Source organism: Quercus robur, chromosome 8 (assembly GCF_932294415.1).
Source record: "Quercus robur chromosome 8, dhQueRobu3.1, whole genome shotgun sequence".
NCBI lineage: Eukaryota > Viridiplantae > Streptophyta > Magnoliopsida > Fagales > Fagaceae > Quercus > Quercus robur.
Genome location: NC_065541.1, coordinates 13137856 through 13162162, shown reverse-complemented (window position 1 = coordinate 13162162; position 24307 = coordinate 13137856). Strand labels below are relative to the sequence as shown.

The window sequence follows — 24307 nt, the reverse complement described above, 5'->3', positions numbered from 1 at the left end:
CATCTCAAAGGATTTTCAGGCACCAATCAGACAAGATACATGCTCATTAGTCAATCAACCAGGACATCGGAGGCTGATTCTTCAGAAATGGTCTTATGTTTGAAGCACCTGGTTAAGTATTGGCACTATGTTTAATTCATCTTTCATCCTCTTATTTGAGTTGTAAAGGAATTCAGGTCAGCAGAGGAGAATATAACATAATTGAAGTTTGGTAATTTCAACTTCCCTGAGAAGGGAGAGAATTTGTTGGCAATGATAGACTTCACTCCGCAGCAATTGTACTCTGTTGGAAAATCAATGGAAGAGGTTTTTTGGCTTCCAATTGATCCAAAATTATTCAATATTTGCTTCTGAACTTCAGGTTCGTATTATAATCATCCCCCAATCTCTTTTTATAGCTTATGTGTGTTGATTAATATGTTCTGATGAAAATATCATTCAAGGTTTATTTTTTAGTTCATTATGATGTAAATTTTAAGTGGTTACAGGATGTAAAGCTAAAACAATGTGTCAGTGAGACATATTGTCTACCTGAAACACCAAAGGTTGTATATGGATTGAGAGGTTCTACTGCAGATATATACCTTGACAATGTAGCTTATAGAGAATTTCTCTTCAAAGCATTTAATGTCTCAACTGTTGATGAAGAGAGCGCTGCAATTGTAATGGTTAGTAAAATAAAAAATAGATTCACTTAATGATAATTCAAATGTGTTTGTAAAGAATGTCTGTTTACATGCTTTTGTGTTGTTGCTCATTATGCAGACATCTCTATCAAATGGAGTGCCTTGTATTGTGTTTCGTGGTGTATCAGATTATGCAGGTGGAGAGGGATTACTGTCATCAACGAGCCTTACTTATTTGGCTGCTGTGAATGCTCTCAGTGTTGCTGTTGAGTTTATTGGATTATTTGGCGAGGAAGCTCCACGACCACTGAAAGTGGACACCATTTGAGGCTAGAGAAATATTGTTAAATATGTAAACAAATTATTTAATTTTGATAAAGTAATGTCCTAAAATATTTAGCAATGCCCCATGTTGTACAGTTCGTACTGATTTCTAGAAGGTCTTGCCCTGCCTATGAGGTGTGAGAGTTCTTAAGTGTGACCTATGAATGTTACCATATCCGCCATGTGAATGACTCTCTTGGGAGCTGTCTGGTGTGGACACATCTAGTTGTCCTACACATGGATCAATGAATACACTGAATCTAGAGCTAAGGTGAAGAGTGGAAGTCCCCACTTCCTTTAGGTCCAAGAAACACTCTTGGCCCTTACTTAGAGGTCCAACTTAACAGTGCAGTAACTAGCTAATTAGCGATACTAACTGACTCAACTCAACAGCCTTGGCACAACTCAGCAACCTTGTATCAATTTTCAATCAAAGGTTTGACTAAGTTGGTTCCCATCTATTATATACAACTAGTATGTAATCCATGCTTACACACATGAATGGTGAATTGTAGTGTTGTTATTGATATTAGCTTAGGTTATTAAACATATATGACATAGTTTGACCAGTACATTTGGAGGTATTAATATAGTTTTTTCTTGCAATTTTCATGATATTGGTTATGTTAAGTTTTTCATTACATTGCTATTACGCATATAATTTTGAAAATTACTATTAAATCTACGTATACAATATCAATTCACAATTATTGTCTATGAAATTCTACTAAATACAACACAAAATAAAATAATAAATTAATCAAATAATATCTCTTAAATTGAATGAAGATAGGTGTATGAGATCGTTCAGCTCAATTACAATTTGTTACATACAATATCTTCTCATTCAAATATTTGAATAGAAACTGTATAAAAAATATACTCATTAGTTCAGAGAAAAAATAATAACAAAAATCTAAATAATTTAATTTGCATGGAAAGGTAACAAAAGCAAAATCTAATTTTGATTCTAATTGAATTTTCTCTAAAGTATGGTTTAATATATATATATATATATATAACCTAGTTAGTAATGAATTGTAGATAGTCATGATATATTACATAAAGAACAAAACTTAGATGTAGTATTTTAAGTGCTATTCCTTAGGTTCCCCTCTTAAGATTTAGTTATGTGGCTACTTAACTAAAAAATACACTTCCATCTTATGAGGAAAATTTCACATGCCAGAATCTTAAAAGGGGAATCTAAGGAATAACACTTGAGTACTGAACCTAATTCTTACACTTATATAAATGACTTATAAATTTAAATTGTTTTTAGTTATATGATTAGGTTTTTTATGGTTTATTTATATTGGACTCCTCATTTTCTACACTGAATTAACTCATTTGACACAAAAATTATAAAATTTAGATTAGATGGGACACGTGGCGCAAGAATAAACTCTAATTAAAATCTAATTTTTACACTAAATTAACTCACTTGGTACAAAAATTTAAAACATATATTAAACTCTAATTGAATTCCAACTTAAATTCCAATTGAATTTTCTCTCAACTTTACCTATTAATATATATATATATATATATATATATATGTAGAGAGAGAGAGAGAGAGAGTAGCTTTGTAACCTCATGCATATGCATGAATACACTTAAAGATATACAAAAAGATAAATAGTATAATTCCTATATATATAATTTAAATACTATTGATAGTCATTCTTATATTTTGTTAACTCTTTAAAAAATCTTGTAAGAATCTTATATTTTGTTAACTCTTTAAAATTCTTGTAAGAATATTATAAAGTATAAAATGTAAATTGTCCATATTTATTTATTTATTTATTACTTCTTAATTTTTGTTATTGTGAAGCACTTTTTTCTTTTACGATTTATATATTATAGACTGTTTGAATTTTGTACTCAATAACTCATTTGGATAAATATTTATGATGTGGTCTCACATTTGATTTTAAAATTAGGAAATAAAACTCTCTCTAAAAATAAATAATTTAGGACATATGACATAAAATTGGACTCTAATTTGAAATTCTAATTGAACTTTCTCTAAGCTTTACCTATTAATATATACTAGTGTATACCCAAAATTTTAGAGGATGTTTAAATTAAACATGGTGTTATTTTACACTTTTTTAAACTATACATTTCTAAAATATGGAACAGTTTCTCATTATATATATGTGTGTGTGTGATTTAAAATTTAACTGGTTTTAAACTCTTCGGTTTTTACAACCAATAATTCACTTGCCACAAAATTAAAAAACTTAGATGGATTAGATTTGAACTCTTCGACTTATACACTCAATAATTCACGTGACACAAAATTAAAAATTAAATAGGGCACGTGGCGCAAAATCGAGAATCCAATTAAAATCTAATTGGATTTTCTATCAGCTTTGTCTATTAGTATATATATATATAGATATAGATATATAGATAGAGTGGAATTTAAACTAAAAAGAATTCAAGAAAATAGGGTACAAAGATTATACACAGTGTGTGCCTAGCCTAAAGTAGGTTTCAAATTGTTATTTTTGTAGACAAAGGCATAAACATGAGTTGTTGTTCCATAAACATACATACGCAGCTGTGAGGCATGTGTACGCATCCTGACAAAATGAAACTCTAATTCTACATCTTCTTCTTTCTAAGTGATCAAACAAAATCCTAACCTAATTCTACAAACAAAAACAAGCATAAACTTTAAAACAAGAGAGATTTTGGAATTTAAAAAGAAAAGGGGCTTAACTTTTTCGAAGGATATTTGAATTTTGACCAGTCCCTTCAGGATATTGGATCCAAGCCAAAACACTAGAAGGGTTAGTAAACTGTAGCTTTGTAAGAATGGAACTACAAGAGAGTTTTTGAAAAGAGAGAATGCTTGTAGCGAATCCTTTTTGACATAATTATTAAGTCAATTCAATGTTAATTTGCTTAACCTAAAATCAACCTAAAATGGCTCCATTCATATAAATAAATGTCATTTTTATTTAATATAAATTTGAATTTTCTCTATAGAACAGTGTAATTAAAAGAATTTTAAATTCATTTTGGCTTATTTTTTGAATGATTTGGAATGGGTCATTTAAATGTTAACCCAATACAAGTTTATCAAACATTTGAAATGAGTAGTGTTTGTGTATATCAAGCGAGCTATGTGGGTCATGTTGTGTCACTCACTTAATAAATGGGTTTTGTTAGGGTAGAAGGGTTTTGAAATGATTATTAAATGAGTTAGGTTAAGATTGGCCTATGTAGCTGGATACCAATGTCTTGAATACGATTTGTCATCACTGCATGCTTGAACAAAATTGTTAAATCATGGTTTTTTTTCCACCTTTATATATAGATACACACACACACACACACACACATATATATATATATATATATATAAAGATTCTCCTTCATTTTTTTTTTTTTTAAAAATTTAATAGTTGGGAAGGAGAGGATTTGAATCTGGACACATCATTCGAAACTACCTTAGACGCATATTGAGCTACAACTTAAAAGACTCCTTCACATTTTACATTATGATGAATTTCATATTTATAATGAGATACAAAAATCCATGACATTTGAATAAAAATGACATATTGATTGCCTCAATTCCATGATTTTCTTTAGTAATCAATCCCTTGATTTATTAACCAATCCCATAATTTTCTCTTGAAACCAATATCTTGACTTGGTCCTCAATGGCAGAAAAAATGAATTATAGTTTCTAAACTAATATATCCTAATTATACATCTCATATATATCTTGGCTATTTCTGGTAAATACAATACAAGATAGAAACTCACACAGTCATGTTTGTGTGGCAAAATACAATCATCTGCTCTTGGTGAGCATAGTTCTTAGGTTCCAATCCTATCAATTAATGGAGAGAAAAAAAAAAAATCTAAACTTTCTTGATGGTTCTTGGCTATTCATACACAAATATCTTAGCTCAGTTGTTGATTTTATTTTTTTTAAAGCTTGATCCTCATAACAGAGCGCAAAACATGGAGTTGGCCTGTAACATCCCAAAATGATAAGCAATAAAAGTCTAATTAATCTAAATAATCCATAAAAATATTAAATAAAAGAAACCAGCAACCTTGAATCTCATCACAAAAGCCAGAGCTCTAATTCACCAAATACAAAACATTCTCAAAATAATTCTCCAATACAATGTTTAATGCCATAAAATAATAATAAAATCCTCAGTTTCACAAAATAGTTCGTAACTATTGTCTCCCAAGAATCTCTACTCCAATAATCCCTCTAATGTATTTGTAATCAATATATTACTAAAAGCTGAAGCGTAGCGTTTAATGCTGCTGCGCTCACGTTAAGCCACGTCAACGTCCACATCATCATCTTTTTTTTTTTTTCCATTTTCTTATAATTATTTATATTTTTTTTTATTTCATATTTACACTTCTCCAACCTTTCTTCCTCCCTTACCTTTTCATCTCCCCACTACTTCTCTAACCTTTCTCCTTCTCTCATTCTCTCACCTTCTCATCTCCCCACTACTCTCTACATTAATATCATTCTTCATCTTTCCATTCATCTTCCTCTATTTTTGTCTCTTCTTATTCACACTTTCTTACTATAAATTTGTCACTATCTCATTCATTCCATGCATAGTTTTTCCTTACAAAAAAAAGGTTCTCTCTCTCTTTCTCTCTCTCTCTCTCTCTCGCTCTCTCTCACACACACACACACACACACACACACAATTTTTGAGTGGATTTTTATTTTTTATTTTTCTTGCATCTTCACTTTAGGTTGATAATTTTTTATATTCTTTAATCTACTTTAGGTTAATGCGATTCAGTTCTCTCTCTCTCTCTCTCTCTCTCTCTCTCTCTCTCTTTGATTGTTAAATGTTATCCTATTGCATTATAAAGGATTAAATATAAAAATATAATATTATTCTAATACATAGCATGATTTGGATAATTTAATTTGGTAGCTACTGTAATTTGATAGCATGATTTTTATAGTGCTCAATTTAGATGTTAAACTATGAGACTTTAATCATTTTTGTTTATTTTTTAATCCTTTGTGGTAGACAAAGTACTCTATAATGCAATTTATTTAGAGAAAAGCAAAGGTTGGCTAAACAAAAGTTATTGGATGAGAGACAAATTTTATCTTTCACAATTTTACTTTAATTATTATTATTATTATTTTATAACAATGCATATATAAAAATTTAATTCTTAGATTTTGCTAATAATTGATTATTTGATAATATGTTTTGGGTGGACGAAATTACAAATTCAGCAAAGAAAATAACCTTAGTAGATTATAAATAACAATTTTTTTTCCTAATTGGTTCAATTAATCATAGTTAAGTTTTATTAATTTTTTTAGTTACTTTTTTCAGTGTTTTGGATTGTAGGCATAAAAAATAAGTTTGAGAAAGTTTGTTTAAAACTAAAAGAATAATTTCTAAATTTTATTTTCTTTTTAATGATTCACAAAATGTTATAAATAGCTTTTATTAAAAAATAAATATTTTCGTTAAATTGCCTTTTGAATTTTTTTAGAAAAATTGTATTTTTTTTCATTTTAGTACGACAAAAATTATTAAATTATTAAATTTATGATTTATGATTGTTTCTATATTACATTTATGATTATTCTTATAATGAATAAAAATATAATTACAAAATACATTACTCTTTATTAAATTAGTTTAAATTGTATAAAAAAAATTAAATAAAACTACCATAAAAATAATTATCATGCGTAACGCGCAAGTTTGTGGCTAATCTATATATATATATATAAAACCGAAACCTTTGGAGCTCCCACAATTTTCCACGTCATCACTATTTTCTTTTTCTTTTTATTTTAGATTCTTTTTATTTTTGGTTCAATTTTCCACGTCATTACTATTTTCTTTTTCTTTTTCTTTTTATTTTGGATTCTTTTTATTTTTGGTTTTATATCTTATCAAGTATTACAATAGTTTAGTTTAAATAAAATTCTATTAGATATATGTTTCAAAAGCTTGAAAATAGCCTTTGGAGCTCCCACAATTTTCCACGTCATCACTATTTTCTTTTCTTTTTTTCTTTTTTTTTTAGATTCTTTTTATTTTTGGTTTTATATCTTATCAAGTATTACAATAGTTTAGTTTAAATAAAATTCTATTAGATATATGTATCAAAAGCTTGAAAATTCTATTTCAACTAAAATTCTATAACAAAAATTTTCACAAATATAAACTTCTGCCAAGGTCGAAACCCTTCATACTCACTCAAATTTTCACAAAGAAAACACACATATCAAATTGAAGCCATAGTAGGAAGCAAGTTGATTCTTCAACGAGAACAAATCCTGTAGTACAAAGGCCACCTAATTGCTTTTAGTTTTGAACTCGATTGTCTTATTAACAACAAAGTCTATGAATTGCAGTGATGGACAGCCGTCCACAAATAACATCCACGCAAGGGCTTGATGTTCTTCTTAATTATCTCATATAATTCTAGGAATTATTTTATTTAATTTTTTTTGGAATTAATATATTTAGATGGTTGGCATAGCAGACAACGTAAAAACAATTTTCTGTCATTTATGTTGCCTTCTGCATAACCCTAAATCAATTTTGAAATGTTGTGTTTTACAACCATCTGATCTTGGTAACCAAACCCTGCACCTATGATTGTTTATGATTATTTTTGTTCATTATTTGTAGTTTAAACCCATTAAAACTTATTGGCTGATGGTATTTCATGGTTTTTTTTTCCCTTTACTTTTACTTTCAAGGTTGCTAGGAACACAACCTAACATGTGATTTTTTTTCATTGTTTAAAATTTAGACCCATTAAAATTTAAAACTAATTACTTTATAGGTTCATGTACTTTTTTCTTCTTCTTATTTTTCTCTTTTGAATAGTCATATATTTTGTGTTACTTTTTGCAATATTTGAACATGTTTAGCAGATTTCAACAACTATACCATGTATTATTCTTTTGAAGGTAGTCATTTTTTCTTTTATATTTCTCTATTATAAAATCATATATATATATATATATATATAGTTTTGTTTCAATAATTTATAGGATGTAAATCTTATGATTCCTTAATATTTTTTGGCCTTTTGGAAGTTTTAACATCTGACTTTTTGAGTTATATTTTTGTAATATCCAAAACTATTTGGAAAATTTCAATAATTATAACCATGAATTATTATTTTGAGTGTAACAAATTTTTCTCTTATATTTCTCTGTTGTGTAGTCACACACACATATATTTTTATAATTTTTAAGCTCTTAATCTTTTGATTCTTTTCGATAGTTATAAGTTTATAGTCATGAACTATTCTTTAATATTTTTCGTAAGTCGTTGCACGTTCAAACAATGACTTCTTTATCAAATTGTAACACAAATTGAAGTTATACAAGAGCAATTCATGCAATAATATAGTTTCTTAATCAATTTAAAATTTTATAAAATCAATTTAGTTTATCACATAAATAGGTAGGTTCCCGTGCATAGCACGGGTTGGCGACTAGTGGGAAATAAAAGGGGGTGAGATAACTTAATAAGTGGAATTCACTAACATTGGGGTGTGGAAACAAACCTTTCAAATAAATAATTCTTACAACAATTTCATAACTTGTAACTCATCAATATTTATAATCAAATACTTCATATATATATATATATATAAAATATCCTTATATTGTGAGCCCTTATAATATATATATTAATACAATCACATAAACAATTTCCTAGACTTTTCTCATGATCAACATTTACGTCCCGTTGACAGGGTTGTGTTGTCCCCTTTTTGGGACTGGAACCTTCTTTTCATCCCCTTTCTTAAGGATGGCTCATTTGGAACCTAAAGGTGCACTCCCTTGCTAAGGAGCTTCCTTTTTGGATCCTCAATAGTATACTCACTTGCTAAGGAGCTATCAAATGTGCACTATCCCCTTTTCTAAGACCGTCCTTTGCTAAGGACTAGCTACAGTATGATTGTCCCTTGCTAAGGACTAATACAACATTGAGCTTTTAATCACGATTTGCCATAGGTTTTCAAAACATATACAAGATGCTCACATAAATAATCCATTCATAATTCTCGAAAATATAAGGATATATTCACACATATAAATTTAAATAAATTTAGGTTGTCCCACAAGTTTTTCATAAAACGAATAATTAATGTGCACATCAAGAAATTATAAAATATCCATTTATATGTATAGAATAACAATATATTTCTTTGATAAATGATAGTTTAATAACTAACACTGTTTGGGAAAACCCCCAAAATTAGTAAACACCACTTACCTCTTAGTTGCAAAAAAAAAAAAAAAAAAAAATCAATTTCCCTTGAATCACAACAATTTAGTAGAATTAGAACCTGTAATCTCTACTCACAGCCACAGTAAAGAGAAGCGAATTTCAGTAGTGTGATGCGGTTGAAGCAAAAGGAAGCCTTATAAGTATATATGCACATGTAGCTTAAGAGGTAAAAGACTAGGGTTTTCAAGACCCATATATTTACTTATGTCACTTCACTTGAGCTTCATATCCCATAGTATTTTTTTTTTTTAATATCTTAGGCCCAAATCAATTTAATCCATTTAATTGTAGGCCTCCTTTATAATTTACGTATAATAATTTAATTGGTATCAAAATTATGGGGTGTTACATGGCCACGACTGGATTGTCTTGTCATCAACATCTTAGGCTAGTTTTTTGCGTTACGAAAAATAGGATGTGATTATCCACAAAGCTGACTCAATGCGTTATCACATTTATTTTTCCCCTTTTCTTTGTAAATGACAACGATGCATGTTTTTGACAACAAAACAACCAAAGCATTAGGAATTGGTCACATGGCTAAAATGAAGATAATGATTGACCATTCAATACTCTTGCAGAAACAAGTTATTTTAAGGTAAAGTTTGTTTGAATAAATTAGCTCTAGGATAATGAAAATTTGCAGTTGAGGAGTCCAAGCCTGGTCTATTTTCAGTTGAGGACTTATTATTTACCTATAAATCTGACCGAGACCTTTCAAAGGTATTTGTCTTTGCTTTGTCTGCCTTGTTCTGAGTTTTTCAGTGGGAACAAGATGATTGCCGTTGAGAACCAGGCAGTTGGTACTGCTTTGATTATTGTTTCCTACTTCCTTTTGTCCATGAATGTCAATAATTTTTATTTTATTATAAGTCTATAAGCTTAGTTCAATTGGAGTCTAACTTTTGTGTTCTTTTGTTAAGTGTCAGAGAATGCAACACCAAAAGATGCATTAGATGAATTTGTTGTGCCAGAATCCAATGCCTTTGGCCAATCATTTAGGTTTTGACATTTTCTTCCACAATCTTTGTTTATAAGATCAGGTGTTTTTCATAAATGGTGTAGTTTCTCATTCAATGAATTGTGTCAAAATGTGTGGTAGGGATTATGAAGGAAGTGTGAGGCAAAGCATTGTGGAGAATTGCTATCGGTTGCATCATATTAACCAAACATATGATTTTGTAAGTACACTTTCAATAAGTTAATGTTTAAATATTAAACTTTAGGACTTCATAGATTCAATTTGATATATGAAACTTTCAATGCAAATGCAGGTAAAGAGGACAAGGGAAGAGTATGCGAAATTGAACAAAGCAGAGATGTCCATATGGGAAGCCATTGAACTCCTTGACAATTTTGTGGATGAAACTGACCCTGACCTGGAAGAACCTCAGATTCAGCATATGCTGCAGACAGCTGAAGCTATAAGAAAAGACTATCCTAGTGAAGATTGGTTGCACTTGACTGCCCTTATTCATGGTAAATACCCCATGCACACTCCTAGTTTCCATTCTAAGGCTAACATGCAAAATATAAGTTCTTTGAATGTGTAATTATATATGTTTAACTTAGTGGCTCTATGCTCTTATTCATAATATCAGATAATAACTACACACACTAGCCCTATATATTGAAGTTTACATAAAACAACTTGATAATTGATTCTTGTATGGATTTCAGATCTTGGAAAGGTTCTTTTCCATTCTAAATTTGGATCGCTTCCCCAGTGGGCTGTTAATGGTAAGAAATGTTCTCTGACCAAATAAATGTTAATATATTTCTCTTGTTTCGAGTCATTTCAATCTGATGATGAATTTTGATGTTGCAGGAGATACGCTAATTGTTGGTTGTGCTTATGATGAATCAATTGTTTATCACAAGGTCTTCTCAAAAACATTAGTTAATTATGTTTGACATGATTATATGTAGTCAGTCAACTGAAAGAAATTTCTTCGAATCTTTTGCATTGCAGTATCTCAAGGAAAATCCAGATTACAACAATCCTACCTACAACACTAAACTTGGAGTCTACTCTGAAGGATGTGGACTTGAAAATGTGCTGTTGTCATGGGGGCATGACGATTACATGTACTTGGTATATCCTCTGAACCTTCAATGAATTTTTAATGAAAAATCTTTAATAAGATTTTCATATTGAAATTTCCACAATATGTTATTCCAAAATAACAATCATAATACTAATAATGTTGTTTCCAAATCCTTAGGTGCTCAAGGCAAGTGGAACTACTCTACCTCCAGCTGCATTATTTATTATCCGATATCACTCATTATACTGTAAGTATTATTCTTTATCTTTTCCTGTAAATTTGAAAAATAGTTATTCTTGAATCATTTTTATACAATAAAATGAGTTTTATTTGTCCATCTCGCAGCAATGCATTCGAAAGGAGCATATCAATACCTAATGAATGACGAGGACAAAGAGAATCTGAAGTGGTCTCAAACATTCAGGTAAGCTTCCATTTTGCTGTTTAGTTTGTACATTTTTTTTTCTTTCTTACCCGTGTTCTTCCCCTACAATTATTCATTTCTCATTGAGTTGATTGTGAGCATCGGTGTTTTTCCCCACCAATTATTCAATTTTTGTTCAGCTAATTGTGACAACTAAACTGATTTTATTGTATTGTACAAAATAACAGCAAATATGATCTCTACAGTAAGAGCAAAGTTCATATTGATGTTGAAAAAGTTAAACCATACTATGAATCCCTCATAAAAAAGGTGTGTACCAGTGCAAAATTCTGTGCTTCGGTAAATTCAAACACTTTTTTTTTCCTTTACTAAAATTGGATTTTTTATTTTTTATTTTCTTTTTGTAGTACTTCCCAGAAAAGATCAGATGGTAATCCTTGAGGATCCGGCTTTAGGCTACTTGCCATACTTTTAATTGTGCTCACTTTCAATTGGCAATGTTAATTTTATTTATATATGCACTACAAATTTCTGTAATCAGTACTAAGAAGTTTGTAAAATATTAATTAATATTAATAAATAAAACACATCATAGAGATGTGGCATGTTCATTATTATTTGGCTTGGTTCTTATATATTGATGGCCAGGAGGCCATGTGTGGGATATGTCTTTAAGGCCCTGGGGCCTAATCAAATAATGCTAATGTTGCGGCTTCAACAAGAACAAGAACCCAAAAAAAAAAAAAAAAACCCTTAGAAATCAACACCAAGCTATTGAAGGAAAAACTCCAACAATCAATTTCATTACCGAAGCAAACTGTATATATACAATACTGAATTCCAGGTTCTTTAAATAGAGTTCCAAAGTTATTATCCTAACAAGAAAAGGAAACAATTCTAACCAATGAAAATTCTACTAATGAAGTAAGAAGATGAATTAAATCCCTAAAACAAGTAGGAAAATAAAATAAGATTTAAAAAATGGATAAAGTTTAGTTATAAAATTAGTTGAAGCCTAAGTCTACAATTTTACTCAATATCATTTTATTGGAGGTGAATTTTGACAAACCCATCATTGGATTATATCTTCTTCTTATATCCTCCATGCTTGCAAAATTTTTAGAAAATTAAAGATCAATAGCTATGTCATCAATAAATTGTTTAAATTGCAAGTTTTTGTAGTTTAAATTATGCATAAAATATAAGCTTAGAGATCATATAGTAAATAATATTTGATTGATACAAAATTTGACATGCGTATTAAGAGAATAAAGAGTATACAATTCAACGGTTATATTTTCAAAATATGTAGTAATATTTATTTAATTGAGTAAGGTTATAGCCTTAGGCTACAACCAATTTTGTTGTTAAATTTTTTCATTTCATAAAGTAAATCGAATAAATTAAGAACATTAATAGATTAGGCCTTAAACTCAACTGCTAGTAGGCTCTATTCCTAAGGCAAGTGGTTGGGCCATCTTCTTCTTGTGTGTTGTCCATACTCCAGAGTATGTGTAATTGGGGGCATATATCTTGTGTTGGCACCAGCTAAACTAGGCAAGAGCTGGTTGGGATCTTATGTAGACTTAGAATATGGCTAGTGATTGGGCTAAGGCTAGTTTTGATATCATGCTTCATTTGATTTGATTAAATATTCTTGCCTAAGGCTTTCCCAGTAGTCTTTTTGGTTGATAAATATGAGCTTATTGAACTAGCCATCATCTACTATTAGCGAGAATTATGATAAAGAGTGTTTGCAAGTACATGTTCATATAAACTCTATTGCAACTATCCTATGTAATAGTTAGAATGTGATTAACCGTCTATTACTTTCATAAAAGCTTATCATTTTTTCTTTATCATCTACTGTTAGCGAGAATTACGGTAAAGAGTGTCTACAAGTACTATTTCCAACCATGAATTAGAATTGTGGTAATCGAGTGCTCTTGTGAGCCAAGTAACTCAGCCATGACAATTATTAAAGGGTTACTCTATGTATAGACTTATTATTTTTGCTCCATCATCTACCGTTAGCGATAATTACGGTAAATAGTGTCTGTAAGTACATGTTTCTAACCATGAATTAGAATTGTGATAATCGTGTGCTTTTGTGAGCTAAGTACCGAGGCTATGACAATTATTAAAGGGTTTCTCCACGTGAATTATAACTCTCGGCCAGTTGTATTCCTGTTTTATAATATTGATTGGCAGATACGAATGACATCTAAACTTCAATATGCATATGACTCCACACCTAATGAAACATCTATTGCCCATATTCTTTTGTCTCTCCTCACTCTTCACTACACAATTCTTGCACACTTCCAACTTTTCAGGGGGGAGAATATCCACGACCAACAATGTGGGCTGTTAATTTGCAAGTAATGTTAGTGGTGGGTTTATTGGTTATGTTACAGGTTCAACAGTCTTTGCAACTGAGATCTAGTCATCCAATGCATGGGGTTGTGGATAAGATCTGTAAAGTTGTGATTTACAACTATGTTTTATGTTGGCTTTATTCGGCCATGACAAAAAGTGTTGTAATTGCATTAATTTTGTTCCTTGTATTTTGTGGAATTTTATTGTATTGGGTTTAGTATTAAGTTAGTGAAGAATCAAGCATGAAATGAAGAATCAGTGCAATTTCGCTAGTGTCTCGTGAGAAGCTTACCTGTAAAAAAGGCACGTGAGAAGCACATGCTGGAAGCTGAAAAGTCATGACAGGTTGTCAGTTTCGCTAGTGTCTCGCGAGAAGGGCCTACCTGCAAGATACCCACGAAACATTCTGCCTGAAGGTTTTTAAGTGTGACTTTCTTACCTTTCACTCATACTATATATACCTTAATTACCCACAAATGTATGAGAGGTTATTTAGAAAGAAAAACCCTAGATAGGTTTTTTACAACACAACACACCTATCTTTTAGAGAGAGAGCTACTTATCCTTAGTGAGAAATCATTCTAGCCTCTTCTCCTTCCCTTTCCCATTGTCATACCTAAAGAGAAGATTTGTAGCCAAACACAACCCACACATTTTCAAAGTGTAGAGAGTGTTTTGGAGTTTGGAAAGCTTTGGGATTTGCCAAAAGAAGCCGGTGAGGCTTGGCGGATGCAATCGAGAGTATTGCGGGATCCGGAAAGTTAGAGAAGACATGACTCTGAGAAGTCTGTTGGTAGCAGGAGCTTGGAGGGCTTAAGTATATTGGGTAGACTAGACTTGGAGGGTCTTTTGTTATTTGTGTACTCCAACTTTTTCTCTAGTGGATTGATTTCGACTTGGAGGGTCGCGGAAAGGTTTTTCATCGAGTTCTTCAGTTTCCTCTTCGATAACACATCTTGGTATTATCTTGTGTTTGCATCTCTCTTCCCTACTCTTTAAGCCTATCTTTTATTGTTGATATTGGTTGATTATGACTTAGAGTAGTTTTATCGGTTGTTTGCACTCATTTACTCTTATTCCACACTTAGTTTAAGTTAGAATAATAGCAATCTAGTCATAACCTTTTTTGGGGGGTCTAAACAAGCTCCCGTGTTTCACACAAATCCGAGCTTTCAAGATCAATGAGAATGCAAGACCTTATATTAGGCTAGTGATGACTTTTCCTACCAAGGAACTCTAGGGAATTTCAACGAATTCCCAACCTGTGAGAAACAAAAAAAATAGAGAAAACACACGCCAAAGAAAAACAATCACATGCACAAGACAATATTTATGTGATTCAGCAATTTGCCTACGTCCACGGAGTTGCAGGGATTTCACTATTATCAGGGAAGAATACGGAGTACAACTTGCGGCTATAATCTTTTCTCTCTCTCTAAAACACGGCAACACAACCTCCTTAAAACCCTAATCACCAAAGTCGGTTTCTACATATACACAATGGGCCAAAAAAATTTTCCCGGGGGCGTTGCCCCCAAACCCCCAAAGGCTTATCCATGAGCGTTCCGATTTAGGCCTATCAACCCAAGCCTCCACTCTATGAACTAAGCCTTAATAAATCTCTCATTAAAAACCACGCAATATTATTTGAGTCAAGTTGGGTCAAGTTATCAAATCAAATCAACACAAAACTAGGCTCCACAAAGCCCAACAGGAACTTGCGCTTATAGACTCTACTTTCTTTATTCCCAGCTCGGAGATCCCATGGGTTGACTTAGCTGGTACTCTCTCTCTCTCTCTCTCTGTCACCATTGTAAAGCTACAGGGCATACTCGTCCTAATTGCTACAAGTGGTTAGCCACTCAACAAAGCAACAACATGATCTCGTTTGGAAACCAGAATCAGTTTCCATCCTTTTTTGCTCCTCTTGGAGATCTTCTTAAGGCCTTCATGTTTCTTTCGAACTTGAACGGTTTCAATTCTTCCCCCTCACCACTAGATCAAGGGTTTACCAAATGAAAATGTTCTTCCAAGGTGTGGAAGGAAAAATGCTCAAAGTGATTTAGTCACTTTTTCTCTCTCTCCCACTTTTTGTTTATGCATTACTTGTGTGTTTTGCTCTCTTATTCCTTGAGTTAGTCTAGTTTTATGCTATGCTTTGTTTAACATGTTTTTGTTTGTTTGTTTTCAGTTTTTGCTTTATTTTGTTTTTCATAAAAATAAAAAACAAAAAAAAAATTGAAAAATTGGAAAAATACAAAAACAATGTGTGTTTTGTGTACATTGGTACTTGTATACCTTGGATAGTCATTGAAACAAAGTTTTCTAAACTTTGTATCCTTTGTAGCTTAAATGAGCATCTTAATGCACAACTAAGCAAGTGAGTTTTGTGGCTCGTGTTTGTGATTAGTAAGATTAAATAATTTCTTGTACTTAACACTCATATCACTCTTTTTGACGAGAAGGACTAAAAAATCATAAGAGAAAGGCATAAATAACCATCTCACTAATAAGGCTTGCCAATCATGAAAAACATTTGTATGCTTTGACATAGCAAAATTGTGATGTTTAAAACTTAACATAATTGAGTATTTCTTCCCTCTCTTGTATGTCCATGCATAATATGCTCAAAAGAAAAAAAATATATATATGCAAAGAAAATTAAAAGCAAAAAGAATCAAAATGCTTTTGAATATGGTTGCAAGCGTGTTTCTAGAAGATGTGGGAGTTATAGAATGTACCTCGGGGGTGATAGTCTCCATCAAGCAGTTATGATCGTGTGTGAGCTAAATTTATTTTCTCATATCTCAAATCGTCATAACATGAGATACTTATGCAATCTTGTGATGTTTTCACACACAACATGTAAATTCTTTGCTGCTTTTGATACATGTACGGATACAATGTGATTTGGCCATCACAAGGAATACATGCATTAATGTATGCTCACTAAACTGTCATGACTTGTTTTTGAAACATAAAATTTGTTAGACTTGTTGTGTATGTGTGTGTGTGTGTGTGTGAGTATTGGATCATAAATGCTTTACATTTTTTTTGTTGAGAGATGTATTTGAAGCTTAATATGTTGTTTGGATCTATGTTGAGTAGCTTGCTCGGTTGCATTCATCTCTTTGTGTTTTTCCTTTCTTTGAAAAACTGCTTTTTATCAAGCTCGACAGCTTTTCGACAAATCCTCGACAGATAGCTATCTATCGAGACCCTTGGACTTCTTTTCTCGACAGATTCTATTGCAATTATGATCCATCGAGCTATTTAGAATTTGTCTCGATAACTTCTTGATAGATTCTCAATCCATCGAGAAAGTTTCTATCTGGTCGATAGCTTTTCGACAGTTGTTCGATCCATTGAGGTGCTTTTGCCGTCGACAGATTCTCGATAGCAATGTTGTAACCATATGCCATTTAAGTGCATCGAGCTTATGAACCTCTTGAACAAATGATAAACAAAAGAGTCATGTTTAGCAACAATGCTTTTAGTTTGATTGTAGTTGTTGTCATTGTAGTGGTTTCAAGTGTAACATGTATTTAGCTGTATGCTCACATGTAATGGGTTTGATATAGCTAGAATTTCTTTGACAATTACATTTCTATTTGATTTTTTGAGTGGAGTAAACTATCTTTTCTTACTTTTTATTTTGCCATATGCACTGTTCATAATATATATAACTAGTAGAAAATGATGCAAAGGTGACTGAAAGCTACTTAATTGAATGGATGATATATCTGCCCCCTCTTTTATGGTTGCCAATATTTCTTCTCACCAGTCACCATTGTCTGTCATGGAAGTTGTAATTACATTTCAGAGTGAGTGCTTTTATTACCCTCAGTATTTCTTTTGTCACTTCTGCAGAGTGGCACCACACCCCAATTAAAGGGCCTTAAGATTAGCAGTCACGTACAGAGCCTTGTGCCTAACCATTTTATACTCCAGTTAGACTTCGCAGTTAAACCTATTTGAAAAGTTTAACATACTTTTAACATCTAGTGCTTCAATAACAGTTGCTCATGATAGTGCTCAATGATGCAGAACAAGTTCTTTATTCCAAATCATCTAGCACTAGCATCATAACATTAGCACTGAAATTCCAACTTCATAAACAAAAGTTCCCATTGCACCAACAAGCTCAGATAAACAGAAGATTCACAACATGAACTGGAAAGAGTTAACAAAAAAATAAAAATAAGAATACATTATATCATATAAGCCACTGGATCTCTCATCTTTGGTTCTTTCCTGCATCTCTGTATTCATCTGTTTTTAACCCCAACAATTTCTCCAGCTTCTGAATCCTCTCTTCTAGCCCAAGATTCTGGCTCTTGCTTCCTATAGTCTGAATATAGTCATCAACGTCCATAGTGTTATTGAAAGACTGGAGCTCCAGCCTTTTGTTCCTTCCTTTCTTTAGCTCCATCAGTAGCTAATCCTTTTTGTTTTTGAATCCTTTTTGTTTTTGAATCCCCTCGCTCAGCCCAGCAGTGTCTAATGGATCATTCCCAGACACTAGCCTCACTCTGGACTCCATTAGCAGCTACATACTGGTCATTGGCCAAAATATGAGCCATTCCTTCCAATTCTTCGCACCCACACTTACAGATGGGATGGCCTATTTTTTACAATCTCTTACAGATGAAAGTTTTCTTTTTCTACCATATTCAGAGGCAGCACTTGTAGTGGGAGTGAAAACCTTTTGAATTGATTGCACACATAATCTTCAGAAGTACTCTTTTCGCAACAGCATCCCAAATTTTGAAAATTTCTAAAATTGGAAGATCATCAAGCCTCTCATCATAACTGGAAATATCGAACACATTGGGAATGACACCATCATCTTGGCCTGACTTCTGAGAATTTGATTGATTCCTCTCTGCAGTTGGACTACTGCAGTCAACTTCATTCTTATCTGACCCAAAGAGTATAGGTAATACTTTTCAGCTTTCACAGTAAAACAGGTTAGTTTTAAGCTGCACATTCCTCTCATGTCAAGATTCTGCTCATAAGATCTACAATTGTAAGAAGATATTGCACACCGGGTTTGTACCATCCTCTTCACAAATTTTTGTCATTCCTGTAACAGTAAGAAAATCACAAAAATAGTGTACAATGATGATTTTAAACACAGAGAGAGAGAGAAAGAGAGAGAGAGAGAGAAGTGCCTCTATTTTATTGGTTGGCAAGATTTTTATTTTTATCTCACACAATATGCGGTTGAAAGAACAACCACGGCCTTTGGGACACCTGACATTATCTTTTGTATAGGTGGAACACGTTCCTTTTGACTATAAAATTCCATGTCATTTAAGCTCAGCCTCTTTAAGCAATCGCAGCCTTACATTCTATACATCATACACAGCCTAGTATCCTGAACTCACCTAGACACTGCTACAAGGACAAATAGTGCTTTAAGATTGATATACTTCTGGGAATGATTGCATGAATTGAAATTAGGCCATCCACTCTCTATGAAAGAACTAAAAATTCTGCTCTGGCCAAGTTACATTCCACAATTTTAAGCAAGGGACATCTTTATTATCTGGTACATTTAAGATAATTCTCATCCCGAAAGATACTTTTGTTTACATGTCGTACATGCCTTGGCCTTACATTGCTGACCAAGCAAACGCATTTTACACAGATTTTCATCTTTCAGATTACTTAAGACCTTCTCATTCCTTAGGCAATTTACACAATTGCATTACCCAAACAAATTATGATGGCTGTAGATTGATAAACCAAAATATCCAAGAGCAAGTATTCAAGATGCAATTACCATAATACCTAAACGAAAATAGTTGTGCTGCAGCATGCTAGTAACACCCTCCACCACCAATGACTTTCCAGCCACCAGCTCATCTTCTGATCATGTCTACCGTGAGTATCACCAGAAGAAACGTTACTAATTTGCCATGCATCCTTGCAGCACAACTGAGAAGCCTACCTCCAATGATCTACCTAAGATAACATGTCAGTGTGTTCTTCTTCTTCTTTTTCTTTGGGTGTTATCATACGGTAGCCATAGATTTACAAATAACCATATATTAGTGGCTGATCCAGGATAGCCTCTTTGATCCACAATGATGCTCACCTAGCCAAAGTGGCAAAGGGTAATTCCAGGTCATTGGGCCTGAACATCCAGGTTGTGAAGAGCTGCCATTTTAGATTCTCTGTGTTTGTGTTATGAAATGACAGTCATATAAGAAAACACAGAAAAAAAGCCAAACTGTGTGATATACAGACCCCTTGCACCAAGGGAGACCCCCTTCAACATCACATGACAATGAGTACAGTCAGCCCTTTTCCTGGTCTTCATGAAGCTCAGCATATAGCATTTTATAGAGGGTATGGAAAGGGAATAATAACTAGCACTGAAAAGTAACAGCATTGATAAACTATTATTCAAAATACTCACAGAGAACTAATAAACTCATTGTAGCATCTTCGTGATATTATTCAAAATACTCACAGAGCACCAATAAACTATTTATAAATTTAGTTAGTCCTTCAAGCAAGACATTGGCTCACTACTCAACAACCAGCCTAGGGAAAAGAAAATACCTTCAAATTTTTTACAAAGTCAGTTTCAAGATAAACGGATAAACAAATTACTAACACTATAATACCAAAGCAAATCCCTAAGAATTCGATTGTTCATACTTCATAGCCAATTAGCTCTGACTCTATGGAACCTCCTCCCTAATAAGATCAAGGGGGAGGATATGGGCCATGGGTTCAAGAACCAGTGGGTCCATGTGAAATTACCAATAAAAAAGAATCGGATTTTCATCGAAGGAGACCAGTCTACTAATTTATAGTTCACACCAATCCCCATAGGGAAGGAAAATCACGTATGAATAAAATAAAGAAACAAACCAATGAACTTCACAAATTATTCAAGAGTATAAGTTCACAAGCAAAGTAGCTTCTTTCTTACAAAACATATAAACATAGAATTATACAAAAATAAAATGACCAAACACATCCCTCAGAATTCATTACTCATCAATAGATTTCTGTCCACTACTTTTAATTTGAATCATTCTTCATTGGGATGCACATAAAAAGTTTTAATGCACCTGAACATAGCCCACAAAGATGTGCATGCACACATATACATACTCACGCATATGCAAGAGGTTAGTCAATGGGTAGACAATCAATTCAAAACAGAACATGAAACTTTGGTTTCATTTAGCTCCTTTATGAGAGGTGGATGGATTCTGCATGTGCAATATGCAAAGTAAATAACAAACAAAAAAGTAAAATAAAACAAAAATAATTTCATCTCATAACTCTATGTTGCTTTTTCTGTTTGAATGAATTCAAAACAACCCATATAATGGAGTTCAAGCAAGGCCATCAAATGGCTCCCTGCCTATACAATTATTTTTACAGAAAAGGAACTTATCTTATAACTTTACAAACACAGTTGCATTGGATGCAAATAAACAAAATATTACAACGTTATAATACCAAGCACATCCCTCAGAGTTGAGTTGTTCATCAATTAAGATCAGTCCACTACTTTTTAATTGAACAAAATCCTCACAGGGATGCAATTTAGTACTTTGCAAGGTATATCACATAGTAATTAATAAATGAATTTCACAATTAATTGACAGAACAAGTTCACATGCAAATTTTTTTTTTCTACCCACAAAGCATGTAATGACAGACAAAAACCTAATATTATCACTACTTTTAATTTGCAAAGCTATATTAGAACACCCCTCAGAATCCATTGCTCATCAATAGAAATTCAGTCCACTACTTTTAATTTTTATATAACTCTTCATTGGGATGCAAAGAAAAATTCTCAATCAGAGCTCAAAAACAGAGATCAAAGTGCAGGAACAAGCATGACACCACAAATTCCATGAATTCAAAAAATCATCAAAACCCCAAAAACTGAAATACTAGAGGCCAGAAACCAAACACACAGAACCAGCTTGAAATTGCGGTTAGCAATTACAGAGTCATCACTACTAAAAGCTCAAATCCTTCAAATATCAACAAAATGTAGTCACTGAGCTAGACTGAATTGTAAAACCCCACAAACCCAACTAAGTCACATCAAATACCATGCATTACTAAAAAAATATTGGGATAGAATTCTAAACTTCAGTTTGGCTACCGAGAAAAGAAAAGAAGATTAAAGGGACCCCAACAGGTTCACGGGTTAATCGCAAAAATGAAATGCACAAACTCAAATAAAGCCAAAAGGTACAAAACAATGAAAAGATCCAAACTTTGATAATTTCAATTTTCATTTCCTTTCTTAAATTTCTCTCCCAAATTTTCTCGGTATCCAAACAAAATGCTAAACATAATACTTAAAATAAACAACAACAAAAGATAGCAATGTGTACTCGAAGTGAACTAGAAAACCCATTGAATAGTGGAAAATTTTCACCTTCCAGTCATATGAACAATAACAAGCTGGTTTTTTTCTGGGATTTGCTAAGCAAGCAATGCGCAGTGGAAATTAGGGTTTGCTTGGAATATATATAAGGGACAAGAAGAGAGTATTTCATTATTACTTATTAGTCCCTCAGATTAAGTTTAATTAAACTTCAACCCCCGAATTCCCAAAAGAAAAAAAATTTAATAATACGAGACGTGAATTTTTTTGTGTGTGAGCTGGAGTTTCACGTACAAATTTTTTGTTCGGGCAAATATTATTTTTACTAACATATTTTATTATTTATTTTATTTTTATTTTTATTTATAATTTTTTTTATATTTTTTTATATTATTTATGGGTTTCACTGTAATATTTTAATTAACTTCTATCTTTATCTACAGTACTTTCAGTAAAAAAAAAATTATTTTAACAAAATAAACAAATCCCAAACGTATACTACAATATTGTCAAAGTGATTTTTTCACCATTTTTGGTTTTTTTTTTTTTTTTTTTGCTAGGTAATTGTTTATGCGAGCATGGGGGCTCGAACCCTCGAGCTAACAGTTTCATGATAAACCGGGTACCACTTGGGCTACAAAGCCCGGTGGTGGTTCTAGTTAAACATATCTAATTGAGGATTTTAGTAAAAAAAAAAAAATCACCCGTGCTTTATTTTATCTTAAATATGGTAATAGGTCTGGATTTTTTTTTTTCAAATTATGAAAATATTTATGCAATTTATATTTTATCTAAAGATTTACACGAGGATATGTGAAAATGTATTTGTTTGAGTTTCTATTTGTTTTTCTTTTTTTTTTATGGGTTAGTTAGCCAGTGTTCTTAGGTCATTTGTTAATTAATTATTTTAGAAAAGTTTTAATAGAACTTTTATAAAGAATGTAATAAGTTATCAAAATAATCAATTTTTTTTTTCTTTTCCCTTAAAAATTCTCTATAAATATTTCAAAAACCAATACTCTTAGGATATTCATTAATTTTTCATCTCTTTTATATATATATATATATATATATATATTATATGGATCAATCTTTTTTTGCCCAAGAGAGATAAAATAGGAAATAATCATTTCATGAAGAGAAATGTTATATCTACAATATTTTCACAATAAATCATAAGTGCCAAGTTGTTATTAGCTATTACAGATGGATAAAAACGTAATTTAAGTTATGAATTCAAATTAAAACCAATAACAATTTACCATTTATGATTTGTTGTGAAAGTATAATAAAAATATTGTAAACATATTACTATTTAAAAATATTATTTGGACATGTTTGTAATAGCACCAATTTATCCACAAAACCAATGTTTGAAGGATCTAAAAAGTGAATAAGAGATGAGGGACTTGAGTCATTCGCTCCTATAGGATATTTGGATGGATGATACAAATACAATACTACTTGTAAGATTTATTTTGAAGATTTTAAATGTGATTAGATTTGTTTTTGTACACAAAAACAAACAACTTTATCTAAGCTGGCAGCTCTAAACAAATTTTTTTCGCCCAGACAAATTTGTGCTAAAGATGAAATAATACGTCAATGTCTTTACCAACAATGATTAAGACATAATTAAAATATCCTTCCTTTTTTACATTTATATAAATTTTATGTTCAAAACAAAATTATTTTTATTGTTTTTAATTATAGTATCTAAAGTTTATATATAATTAAAAATCATTAAAGAAAGAAAATTTGCTTAATTTTAGTTATCATATTTTAAAACATACTATTTTTTTTTTATAGAAACAAACACACAAGAGAATCAAACATACTAATTTATATAATAGAATATCAAATAT

At 31.7% G+C, this 24307-nt stretch overlaps 2 protein-coding genes, 1 long non-coding RNA gene and 3 other non-coding genes across 7 annotated transcripts; 2 read left to right on the top strand and 4 right to left on the bottom strand.

Annotated features, from left to right (window-relative positions):
- Positions 1–410: 410 nt before the first annotated feature.
- Positions 411–1065, top strand: LOC126693912 (bark storage protein B-like). Its single transcript, XM_050389968.1, has 2 exons — positions 411–668; positions 766–1065. Exons 1-2 carry the CDS (start codon positions 426–428, stop codon positions 952–954), a joined length of 432 nt encoding a protein of 143 aa, XP_050245925.1. The 5' UTR covers positions 411–425; the 3' UTR covers positions 955–1065.
- Positions 1066–9741: 8676 nt separating this feature from the next.
- LOC126695878 (probable inositol oxygenase) lies at positions 9742–12120 on the top strand. The gene is made up of 12 exons (XM_050392675.1): positions 9742–9851; positions 10019–10056; positions 10177–10255; positions 10356–10434; positions 10528–10732; positions 10934–10993; positions 11082–11134; positions 11226–11348; positions 11479–11548; positions 11647–11725; positions 11914–11995; positions 12094–12120. The coding sequence occupies exons 1-12, from the start codon at positions 9742–9744 to the stop codon at positions 12118–12120; spliced, it is 1005 nt and encodes a 334-aa protein (XP_050248632.1).
- A 6055-nt stretch (positions 12121–18175) lies between these two features.
- On the bottom strand, positions 18176–22592 carry LOC126694668 (uncharacterized). 2 transcript variants are annotated; one of them, XR_007645843.1, is made up of 2 exons: positions 19854–22592; positions 18176–19151 (listed from the first exon to the last, which is right to left on the bottom strand). It is a non-coding gene; the product is annotated as an uncharacterized LOC126694668 (long non-coding RNA). The 2 variants fall into 2 exon arrangements; XR_007645842.1 differs by having other exon boundaries at positions 19862–22592.
- LOC126697947 (small nucleolar RNA R21) lies at positions 21060–21134 on the bottom strand. The gene has a single exon (XR_007646320.1). It is a non-coding gene; the product is annotated as a small nucleolar RNA R21 (small nucleolar RNA).
- On the bottom strand, positions 21560–21636 carry LOC126697949 (small nucleolar RNA R21). Its single transcript, XR_007646322.1, has one exon. It is a non-coding gene; the product is annotated as a small nucleolar RNA R21 (small nucleolar RNA).
- LOC126697948 (small nucleolar RNA R21) lies at positions 21806–21883 on the bottom strand. The gene has a single exon (XR_007646321.1). It is a non-coding gene; the product is annotated as a small nucleolar RNA R21 (small nucleolar RNA).
- Positions 22593–24307: the final 1715 nt, after the last annotated feature.

What these genes read in the sequence shown, in the direction of transcription:
- LOC126693912 (XM_050389968.1), top strand. Translation starts at nt 426, where the DNA reads ATGAAAATATCATTCAAGGTTTATTTTTTAGTTCATTATGATGTAAAT. An exon ending in AGAGCGCTGCAATTGTAATG is followed by an intron (nt 669 to 765) that starts GTTAGTAAAATA and finishes CTCATTATGCAG; the next exon opens with ACATCTCTATCAAATGGAGT.
- LOC126695878 (XM_050392675.1), top strand. Translation starts at nt 9,742, where the DNA reads ATGCATGTTTTTGACAACAAAACAACCAAAGCATTAGGAATTGGTCAC. An exon ending in CGTTGAGAACCAGGCAGTTG is followed by an intron (nt 10,057 to 10,176) that starts GTACTGCTTTGA and finishes TCTTTTGTTAAG; the next exon opens with TGTCAGAGAATGCAACACCA. An exon ending in ATGAATCCCTCATAAAAAAG is followed by an intron (nt 11,996 to 12,093) that starts GTGTGTACCAGT and finishes TTCTTTTTGTAG; the next exon opens with TACTTCCCAGAAAAGATCAG.